Source organism: Eptatretus burgeri, chromosome 4 (genome assembly GCF_056783735.1).
Source record: "Eptatretus burgeri isolate ZD-2024b chromosome 4, Ebu_testis_v1, whole genome shotgun sequence".
Classification (NCBI taxonomy): domain Eukaryota; kingdom Metazoa; phylum Chordata; class Myxini; order Myxiniformes; family Myxinidae; genus Eptatretus; species Eptatretus burgeri.
Window position 1 is genome coordinate 87293294 of NC_140964.1, and position 12131 is coordinate 87305424.

The window sequence follows — 12131 nt, forward strand, 5'->3', positions numbered from 1 at the left end:
CAACAATGTTTACATAATCCGACGGCTCAGCGAGTCAGGCATGCGTCGATAACCTTTACTGGGATAAAAAATGACTTTTAAACACCATCTTTATCGAAAACACCGTCAGCGCACACGGAAAACCTTAACGTGTCTCAACGACGCGTCTGCTCAAGCGCACTGCATCATGGGACGATCCGTGATGTGTTGAGTGAAATATTTTTTATACAACCTTAAAACGTCTCCAAAACATCCGATTTTTACCAGAATTTCGACAAACGAGTTTTAAGCGTCCTAAGCGATCACAAAAATCGGACAAAATTAAAATCGAAGTTAAAACGAACCGTAACGTCGAGCAAAGCAAAAATACTCCATTTCTCCACATTAATTTACGGAATTATGTATGACCTCACTGTGACCTTGACGGTTGACCGATTTTGACCAAAATCAAATCAGCGCTCGCCATCACCCTCCTGGATCACGTGGTGTAATTTGACATTGGTAGCTTCTTCCGTTCTCGAGTTATCGTACCTAAAAACAAACAAACAAACAAGCAGTCATAGACTGGTACGTACAAAATCGTCAACTTGACCTCTGACCTTGTCTCATAAAAGCTGTCTCTCGAGAAGATAGTGACACAAACCAGAAGTTTCCACGATGATTCTGTACCAAACCATCAAAAATCGAATGTTTTGGATGTTTGACCTCACTGTGACCTTGACCTTTGACCGATTTTGACCAAAATCTAATCAGCGCTCGCCACCCCCCTCCTGAATCACGTGGTGTAATTTGACATTGGTAGCTTCTTCCGTTCTCGAGTTATCGTGCCAACATACAAACAAACAAACAAGCAGTCATAGACTGGTACTTACGAAAACGTCAACTTGACCTCTGACCTTGTCTAATAAAAGCTGTCTCTTGAGAAGGTAGCAACGCAAACCAGAAGTTTCTTCGATGATTCTGTACCAAACGATCAAAAATCAAATGTTTTGGATGTTTGACCTCAATGTGACCTTGACATTTGACCGATTTTGACCAAAATCTAATAGGGCGCTAGCCATCACACTCGTGAATCACGTGGTGTAATTTGACATTGATAGCATCTTCGGTTCTCGGTTATCATTTTTTGGATGTTTGACCTCACTGTGACCTTGACCTTTGACCGATTTGACCAAAATCAAATCAGCACTAGCCATCACCCTCCTGAATCACATGATGTAATTTGACATTGGTAGCTTCTTCCGTTCTCGAGTTATCGTGCCAACAAACAAACAAACAAACAAGCAGTCATAGACTGGTACTTACGAAAACGTCAACTTGACCTCTGACGTTGTCTAATAAAAGCTGTCTCTAGAGAAGGTAGCGACGCAAACCAGAAGTTTCTACGATGATTCTGTACCAAACGATCAAAAATCAAATGTTTTGGATGTTTGACCTCACTGTGACCTTGACCTTTGACCGATTTTGACCAAAATCTAATCAGCACTAGCCATCACCCTCCTGAATCACGTGATGTAATTTGACATTGGTAGCTTCTTCCGTTCTCGATATACCTGTCCCAAACCATCAAAAATCGAATATTTGACCTCACTGTGACCTTGACCTTTGACCGAATTTGACCAAAATCTAATCAGCACTTGCCATCACCCTCCTGAATCACGTGGTGTAATTTGACATTGGGAGCTTCTTCCGTTCTCGAGTTATCGTGCCTACAAACAAACAAACTAACTAACAAACAAACAAACAAACAAACAGAAACGGAAGGCATCAATATACTTACGAAATCTTTCGATTTCGTAAGTAACAAACAAACAAACAGAAACGGAAGTCATCAATATACTTACGAAATCTTTCGATTTCGTAAGTAACAAACAAGCATTCATAGACTGGTACTCACGAAATCGTCATCTTGACCTCTGACCTTGCCTAATAAAAGCTGTCTCTTGAGAAGGTAGCGACGCAAACCAGAAGTTTCTCCGATGATTCTGTACCAAACGATCAAAAATCAAATGTTTTGGATGTTTGACCTCACTGTGACCTTGACCTTTGACCGATTTTGACCAAAATCTAATCAGCACGAGCCATCACCCTCCTGAATCACGTGGTGTAATTTGTCATTGGAAGCTTCTTCCGTTCTCGAGTTATCGTGCCCACAAACAAACAAACAAACAGAAACGGAAATCATCAATATACTTTTTTTTTTTTTGTATACCTTGGTCGAGGCTCGTATGAGAGCTAACACACAACTCACAGCAAGGGGACATGAGACAAGAGGGGTGGGAGTGGGAGGGACAAAACAGTGGGGAACAGACACATTAGGTGAACTGTGGAAGGGAGAGGGATGGGGATGGGACGGGGAACATGGCGAAGAGAAGATGGACATTACAGGGACTTTCAGGAAGGAAAGCAGGGGAGTTGAAGGAAGTGGGCTTGGGTGGATTATCGGGGGTAGAAAAGATTGAGGATTTGGATGGGGGAAGATAAGAGGTGGTGGTGAACAGCTGTTTTGAAAGCCTGGAGGGAAGAATGGGAAAGAATAGAGTGAGGAAGTTTATTCCAAAGGCGGGAAAAAAGAGGAATGAAAGAGTGAAGATGAGCAGTGATTCGTGATTTTGGTAGTTTTACCAGAAGGTGATTGTTGGCGGACCTTGAGCACCCTGTGGAAATGTGGTGGGGACAAATCGCAGAGAGAGCAGGGGGGGGCAAGGTTGGAAAGGAGTCGGTAGAATACAGAAAGACCACCGACCAACATGCGGTGATTGAGTGAGAGGCCCAAAGACTCAGCTTCATTGCGGGAGATGCCGATGATCTTAAATGCCCTGGTTTCGACAGCGTGAATCCGAGAAAGGTGGGAGGCAGGAGCACCAGCCCAGAGGGGAGAGCAGTACTCCATCAGGCTACGGACAAAAGCTTTGTAAGTGGTCAAGAGCTCAAGAGGGCCGAGGAAGGACTTTGCACGACCGAGGATTCCCAATCGGCGACTGGCTTTTGAGGCGAGGTTGGAAATGTGACTTTCCCAGGAAAGGTCATGGCAGATAGTGAGACCCAGAAGCTTGAAAGAAAAGACTTCTTCCAGAGGATTGTTGAGAAAGTGGATGAGGTGATTTTCTAAACGGTCCTTTCGAAGAGACATAGTGAGAGTCTGAGATTTGTCTGGATTGAAAGACTTGTTCCACGTGTTGGACCAGTTTGTGATTTTATCCAGATCTGCAGTGAGCGAAGAAGCTGCTGCTTGCCGGTCTGAGGAATGACAGATGGTACGGCAGAGGGTGGAGTCGTCGGCAAATAGAAATAGAGGATTTTCCAGAGAGTCCGAGAGATCATTGATGAAAACCAGAAAAAGAACAGGGCCCAGAACGCTACCTTGAGGAACTCCAGCCTGCACAGGAAGAGGGGATGAAAGAACTCCATTTAGGGCCACACGTTGACTGCGACAGGAGAGGAAGTCTGCGAGCCATGAGTGGAGATGGCCTTGGATACCATGGGAAGAGAGTTTGGTGAGTAGGGCAGGGTGCCAGACTGTGTCAAAAGCACGTGATATGTCCAGGGATACGGCTCGGATTTCCTGTCTGGCATTGAGGACCTCCATCCATTGATGGGAGAGCAGAAGCAGCATATCCAGGGTAGAGTGACCTTGTCTGAAACCAAATTGATGATTGGAAATCAAGCCATTGGAGAAGAGGAAGGATTTCATGTCTGAAGCGTTGATGGATTCCATAACCTTGCTGATGATTGGGAGAAGGCTGATTGGTCTGTAGTTACAGGGATCTGTTTTTGCACCTTTTTTATGCAGGGCAGTGATGTTAGCAGATTTACAAGTAGATGGCAGATGACCTTGGGCAAATGAGAGGGTGAATAGAACAGAGAGAGGGTGAGCAAGAGCAAAAGAGCAGGCTTTGAGGACACGTGGGCTGATGCCGTCTGGACCGGTTGCAGAATCTGACTCGAGGTTTGAAAGCAAGCTCTCGACCTTGTCAGGAGAAAAGGATACAGAGTCCAGGGACAGTTGGGTGCGACTGGGTAAAGTGGGTAGAGATAGTGATGGGTTTAGGACACAAGATTTAGCTGCAAACACCGAGTTTAGACATTCAGCTTTTTCATGTGTGGAATCAGCAGTGTGGCCATTTGAGGTAAGGGAGGGGATGGAGGGGGAACATACACCAGAAACAGATTTGATTAAACGCCATCAGGATTTTGAGGAGGGAGAGAGGTTTGAGAGTTCAGACTTGAGATGAGAAAGATGTTGTTTTCTGGCTCTCCTGAGGGTAGATACACACTTGTTCCGAGCTTTGTGGAAGGAACTGAGATTGCCCTCAGTTGGGTTTGCTTTCCATGAAGCAAAGGCAAGTTGTTTCAGGACAACTGCCTCGCCACAAGCTTCAGTGAACCAAGGGCGGGAGGAAGGGTAAGACAACTGAACACGAGAGGGGATAAATCTGTGCATGAGGGAGAGCAAGTTTCTTTGAAAGAATTCCCAGGATGAGTTGATGTTTGAGAAAGTAGTGATAGGAGACCAGTCTGTAAGTTTGATGGCTGCTCGGAGACCCTGCCAGTCGGCTTGAGTGAAATGCCAGACTCGACGGCGGTGAGGTGGTTCTCTGATAACAGCCAGAGAGATATCCACTTTGACAAGGACATGGTCAGAAGAACCGATTGGAGCGAAGGAAGAGCAGCAGATATTGTCAGGGAAATTTGTGAAAATCAGATCCAGAAGAGATGGAGTACCATTGGTTGAGATCCGGGTCGGGAAGTTGACCGATTGAGTCAGTCCCAATGAGTCGCAGAAAGCTTTTGCTGAGGTGCCATGGCAGGTGAGAGAGGTACCCACACCTAGCCAACTGGCGTGATGACAATTGAAGTCACCACATAAGAGGAAGAGAGAGTTTGGATGAGAAGATAGAAGATGGTCCATGTTTTCGGATAGTGATGTGTAGATGGAGTCATCATGGTTCGTGGACGGTACAGTACACATATAAACATGAGGTGGGAGTGGAGGGGAAGCCGAAGCCAGAGGTATTCCTGGGGGTGTGGGGGAGTGAGAGCAGTGCATGGAGAGTGAGGAATAGAGTCTTTGATGAAGAGAGCAACACCTCCACCAGGACGAGGCTCAGGTCTGTCATACTGTAAGAGGGAGTAACCGGGGAGAGATACTTGGGAGTCAGACACGTCTTGGGAGAGGAAAGTTTCTGTTAGGCAGATAATGTCTGGTTTGTCAGTGGCAACCTGTATGGAAATATCTGAAAGGTTTGAGCGAAGGCCCCGGATATTTGAGGTCCACACTTTTAATGAAGAGGTAGGGGAGGAGGCTTTGGGTGCAGGAGGTGGAGGGGGAGGGTAGGACAAGGGACGAGGGGGAGGTAAGGAGGGTTGTTGAAAGAGTGTGGGGTATTGCAGAATAGCGAGGGGAGGGGGCCGAATGAGGAGCAGAAAAGGCTCTGTGGTGCTGGGGGAGAGGGGGGACAAGAGACAAGGAAGAAGGCAGTTGAGGATTTGAGGAGGGGGAGTGAAGAGATGGGGGTGAGAGGGCAGAGGAGGGAGGAAGCTTGGTGGATGAGAGGGGGGGCAACTTTGAGAAGGATGAGTGAGGGGGATGAAAGGTGGGAGAAAGGTGAGGGGGGAATTTTGAGAGAGGTGAGAGGAAGGCTTGGAGGGAGAAGAGTGGGATGGTTGCTTTGATAGTGAGAGTGAGGGGTGAGGGGGGTGATTTGGCACTGAAGTTGGAAAAAAAGAATGGTTGATGGAAAGCGAACATCCATGGCAAACTATAGTTTTTAAAAGTTTTAGGTCAGAGATGCGATTTAACACAATTCTTGATGGATGCAATGAAGGCGAATTCAGAGAATGGAGAGAAGAAGCGCTGTAATAGTTGGATTTTTTAGGCAAGGAATGAAGGAGAGCTCGAAATGAGAGCAGTCTGTTAAAATAGCAGTGCATTGAGTAAGGTAAGCATTGAGTAAGCATTGAGTAAGTACATTGAGTAAGTCCACAGAAGAGTAGTGCATTGTGAAACAGTAAAGTACCACATGTGTGAGAGAGGAAGATGAAGCATTATAAGATCGTTTTTGAAATAAGAGCGAGAGATGAACCTTCAGAGTTTAGGCTTTATTCCATTTGATTGGAGCCGCTTCTGTGGACACACCAGGAAATACAGGTTCAGCTAGGAGTACATAAGCAGAAACGTATACATGTGCAGTTAACCATTGCAGACTAATCCGCGTAAGCACGGAGTTCGATATAATCTCCATTCTCACCAGTCAATGAGCACCTTCAGTTAACGAGCATCAAGTGGACAGCCGATGTCAATAGCAATGCCCCGGGGACAATCCACTCGTGCCGCAGAGACCTCCCCTTATACGCGAGACGCACAACATGTGATCCCGCGTCATGTCCCTCGATTCACGTTAATTCACCACAGTTTTTGTTGTTAATATTAATGTTTGAGAGAGTTCAACAGATTAGGTCATGGAAGTGTAGAAAAAAAATCGAGGAAGAAGATGAGGAAGTTAAGAGGAAGAAGAAGAAGCAGAATCAGGAGAAGGTGAGCGTGTTGTTGTTGTTGGGTATATATATATATATATATTTTTTGAGTTGGTTTTTGAGATAAGAAAGAGATTAGTTGGGAGAATGGGGGATGTTTGGAAAGTGGGGAGGATGAAAATTGAAGGTAATGGGGAGGATAGAAATTGAAGGTTATGGGGAGAAAAAAACAAACTAAAAAAAAACAATCGAACACCGAGTGGAACCGGTAGGCCTCAAGCCTAGGCCAAGGCCTAGGCCTCAAACACCAGGTAAGAACGTCGACAAAAATACTCACAAAATAGCACAATTTTTGAAACAAAACCGAACTCGGAAAACACAGTAACATGTAAGTGAGAAAATTAAACAATTAAAACGGGACAAATAACGACTGGAAACTTAACTTTGAGAACGTCAGCAGGGAGCCCCGAAGGAGATCTCTCATCGCTCCAAAACCGGAACTGGAAGATAACTCGGAAGATAACCGGAAGATAATCTTTAGATTTCATAATTATCAAGCAGTCATAGATTGGTACTTACGAAATCGTCAACTTGATCTCTGACCTTGTCTAATTAAAGCTGTCTCTGGAGAAGGTAGTGACGCAAACCAGAAGTTTCTACGATGACTCTGTACCAAACCATCAAAAATTGAATGTTTTGGATGTTTGACCTCACTGTGACCTTGACCTTTGACCGATTTTGACCAAAATCTAATCAGCACAAGCCATCACCCTCCTGAATCACGTGGTGTAATTTGACATTGGTAGCTTCTTCCATTCTCGAGTTATCTGTACCAAACCATCAAAAATCCAATGTTTTGGATGTTTGACCTCACTGTGACCTTGACCTTTGACCGATTTTGACCAAAATCTAATCAGCACTAGCCATCACCCTCCTGAATCACGTGGTGTAATTTGACATTGGTTGCTTCTTCCATTCGAGTTATCGTGCCTACAAACAAACAAACAAGCAGTCATAGACTGGTACTTACGAAATCGTCAACTTGACCTCTGACCTTGTCTCATAAAAGCTGTCTCTGGAGAAGGTAGCGACGCAAACCAGAAGTTTCTACGATGATTCTGTCCCAAACCATCAAAAATTGAATGTTTTGGATGTTTGACCTCACTGTGACCTTGACCTTTGACCGATTTTGACCAAATCTAATCAGCGCTAGCCACCCCCCTCCTGAATCACGTGGTGTAATTTGACATTGGTAGCTTCTTCCATTCTCGAGTTATCGTGCCGACAAACAAACAAACAAGCAGTCATAGACTGGTACTTACGAAATCGTCAACTTGACCTCTGACCTTGTCTCATAAAAGCTGTCTCTCGAGAAGGTAGCGACGCAAACCAGAAGTTTCTACGATGATTCTGTATCAAACCAACAAAAATCGTTACGTCGACCGAAGCAAAAATCTCCATTTCTCCACGCAATTATACCTTAACGGAACTCAACGACGCGTCTGCTCGAGCGCACTGCATCATGGGACGACCCGTGACGCGTCGAGTGATATATTTTTTATACAATCTTAAAACGTCTCCAAAACATCCGATTTTTACTAGAATTTCGACTACCGAGTTTTAAGCGTCCTAAGCGATCGCAAAAACTGAAGACAAAATTAAAATCAAAGTTAAAACGAACTCATAACGTCGCGTGAAGCAAAAATACTCCATTTCTCCACGTGAATTTACGGAATTATGTTTGACCTCACTGTGACCTTGAACTTTGATCGATTTTGACCAAAATCTAATCAGCACTAGCCATCACCCTCCTCAATCACGTGGTGTAAATTCACATTGGTAGCTTCTTCCGTTCTCGAGTTATCGTGCCTACAAACAAACAAACAAACGGAAGTCATCAATATACTCACGAAATCTAAGTAACAAACACAAACAAACACAAAAAAAATCAAACATAAACGGAAGTGATCAATATACTTACGAAATATTTAGATTTAGAAAGTAACAAACAGCAAGTGAAAGGGTGGGTTAGTAAAGGTTCATGGGGGTAATAAGGACCATGGGTCAAGATGGGAGATGACATGCTTTCTCTTTTCTTGCTTTCTGGAGAAAGGAAATTTGCCCTCTTCTCTCCAGGTCTTCAGTTATCTCGTTCCATCAAGTCGTTGCCAACTTCCGGTGACATTCACAATTGGATTGCTCCAAACATCCCTGTCCTGCACTACCTCCTGAAGCTCTCCTCGACGCAGCTTGGTTGCAGACTTTACCCTGTCCATCCAGCACATACAACTTCTGCCTCTTCCTCTTCTTCCCTCAATCTTACCCAGCTTGGTTTACTTCTCCAGATTTTCATTTTCTGCACCCATGATGTGTCCAAAATACGAGTGTTTTCTATTTTAGCATCAGCACTTCTCATGTACATTTGTGGTCCAATTTCTTCAAGCACGATTGGTTTGTTCTTCTGACAGTCCAAGGAATTTTGAACACGAGTCTCAAAAAACCACATTTCAAAACTGTCAATCTTCTTCCCTCTTCACTGTGCATGCGACACACATCCGTACCTTGCAACGGTAAACGGAGCATTCACCAGCCGCTACTTGGTTTGTGTCGTCACATCTTTGTCTTTCCAGATGTTTATCAATCCTGACATTGCTGTTCTCACCAACATCAACTGTCTGTTAATTTCTCCTCCACATTCTCCACTCACTTCTATCTTAGAACCCAGGAAGATGATACTTTCCTTTATTGCCACATGATAGTCTCCCAATCCTAACACATCAATCTTCTCAGTTGGTAAGATTTTAGTATTTTTTTTAGGTTTAAATAAAGACCAGCTTTTTCACTTTCCACATCCATCCATCGGGACCATACTCTGTACAGAGCGTTGGTGCTGCTGAAGCAGTCTCCTGGGCTATTGGGTACAATCCTGGATGGGTCGACTGTCTGCAGCAGTTTAGTCAAGTCCTCTTTACTTTCTACCAACAGAGTGGTAGCATAAGATCCAAAAGCTCAGAGTAAGACTTTCAGTTCTGGCGACCTCAGCCACGAGTTTCCTTGCGGGTTTGATCCATTCACGTCATAACGACCAGTCTTCAAAAGCAGCACTATTTTATGAAATTCCGCATTCTTAATCACAATCTTTTCAACTCACATTAACCCAACCTAACTAGACCCTTATATTGGCAGATTACCACGTTTCCTCTGCCTTTCTCCTTTTTTTGTTGCAACAAACAGTGGCCACACAGTTACACTGTCACAGTGTTGCCTTTTTAACTCGTCACATCACTCTTTTATAGGAACCCCGTTTTTGTGTACCCACAAAAAAATTTTTGGGATAATTTGTTTTTCTTCTTCAAAATGTCATTTGACAACTCACTTCTGTGTTTCCAGCACTCCAACCGTTGATCATGTTCAGCGATTCGACTGTCAACATACTTTTGTTTGGCACCCTTGGACAACGTCTGCATATTCAACATCTGCATCATCTGCATCATCTGCCGGCACTCCTTCTCTCGACTCATGTTCCTTTGCTGTAAACATAATGGAAACAAATAGCAGTCACAAAAGAAATCTTGAGAATTGTTCGTCAAATTGATCATAAAAATTCATTAAAATATAAAATAAGAGTCTTGTATGCGATTCCTGGAGCATGGCATTTATTTCGTTGCTCAAAGTGATGCCCGTGCATGAAAACAAAATGGTGCCGCAGTGGAACACAAATCAAACAACTACAATGTGCACAAATATGAGCTGCCATCACATGTTCCCAATAACAGTCGGAGGCTGCATGGAAAACAATATAAAGGGCCATCTATTTATTAAGTATGCATTTTGGGAAGAGTATGGGGTTCAGGCAAATGAGTACAAGAGAAGTAGAAGGAACAAGAGGAGGAGAGGTAGGAGGTCAAACCTTCAACCATATTTGCATGCATAATAAATCAATGGTCCCTCTCGATATTGAGAAATTCAACAATTAATACCACGTGATTACCTTAGCACAGAGGAAAACATTTATACAATCAGTTCAGAAAATAAGGAAACACAAACTTGTATGACTGCCCAAAAGGAAAGGCTCAAGGCCGACATTTCGACCACAGAGTTTTGTTCTGGTTTCTCCAAATACAACCAATCTCCACTATCAGGTGTATGACGAAAAAAAGAAACGAATTAATAATGTTTACTTCATAAACTATGTGTCAGAAAGATGCCATATGTACAAAAACTGCATTCGTTATATGGATTTTCCAACAAACAGAAACATGTGGCAACACACACAATCGTACACACGAAAAGGGTGAGATGCATTCAGTGCAACGCGTTCTTCCCGTACCTGTGTGAACTTCGTGCGGTTCTTTTGGAAAATCGATTTCTGTACACGAGTAGTGTCCACCAGCTGAAAACTGCTCTCGTCCTCCTCATGGAAATACGCACACTGGTTGCCTCCACCAAACTGAGACGAATACTTGTCTGTCGGGCGAGTTGGACGATCGCTTACTCAATGGCATTATGCACAAGTCAAGCAACTCAGCAATTATTTTTAAAATGTCGTTTCAAATGACGAGTTAACCAAGCATCGAAAACGTGGGTTTATCATTTCACGCTCGGCGAGTCGTAAAGCACCTGCAGCAACAAAAACAACAGCAAAAGCATGATCGCTTAAGGTGACCACTTACTGGTGTATCGTTTGTCCTGATACATCGTGCCTGTCCAGTCAGCCTCCGGCAGGCTCAAACAAACACAGAAGGAACTGCAAGTTAAAAGAACACGTCTGAAGCACAACGCTTTTATTGAAGGGACGGGTAATCGTTCAAGTTTGTCAAGTTCAGCCCTCAAGCCGATAACATGTTTCACTTGGGAAAGGAAAACTAAAAATAAAATTAAACTATAACGTTCAGAGAACACCTTACCCCAGGCACTGTTGAGAAACAAGGATAGACCGGCAAATTTGATTGGTCATAATGGATGCAAAATGCTGTAATATTCTGTCCGCACACTGCTAAACGGAAGAGTTTTGAAAGTGCCACAAATAGATTTGTGTTCTCGTGTTCAACCACATAAATCAATTGAAATAAAATAAAGATTTTAAAGGTTGCATAATTTTTTTATCTTTAGTTTACCGCTGTTGATAAAGAGGCTTTCACACCACCTTGTTTACCAAGCTGTATTAGTTATTCATGCCTGGTGTTTGTGTCCTTTATGACGTCCTTAAAAACGGTAAATATCCAGTTTGGAATGATTTTCAATTTTGTTTGAGACAGGCAGAGAAGAGTATATATATATATATATATATATATATATATATATATATATATATATATATATATATATATATATATATATATATATATATATATATATATATATATATATATATATATATATATATATATATATATATATATATATATATATATATATATATATAAACAGTGGGGAGAACAATTATTTGATACACTGCCGATTTTGCAGGTTTTCCCACTTACAAAGCACGAAGAGGTCCGTAATTTTTTTATCATCGGTACACTTCAACTGTGAAAGACGGAATCTAAAATAAAAATCTTGAAAATCACATTGTATGATTTTTAAATAATTAAGTTGCATTTTATTGCATGAAATAAGTATTTGATACATCAGACAAACAGAATTTAATATTTGGTACAGAAACCTTTGTTTGC

At 42.8% G+C, this 12131-nt stretch overlaps 1 protein-coding gene across 1 annotated transcript in view; it reads right to left on the reverse strand.

Moving 5' to 3' along the window:
* Positions 1 to 11676, reverse strand: part of LOC147028613 (uncharacterized) — a 33185-nt gene extending 21509 nt beyond the window's left edge. The window contains exons 1-3 of the mRNA XM_085879223.1: positions 11130 to 11676; positions 10787 to 10923; positions 9892 to 9986 (exon numbers count right to left, since the gene is read on the reverse strand). Coding sequence (XP_085735349.1) covers positions 9892 to 9986; positions 10787 to 10923; positions 11130 to 11154 — 257 coding nt within the window. The 5' untranslated portion in view covers positions 11155 to 11676. The remainder of the gene's footprint in view (positions 1 to 9891; positions 9987 to 10786; positions 10924 to 11129) is intronic.
* Positions 11677 to 12131: the final 455 nt, after the last annotated feature.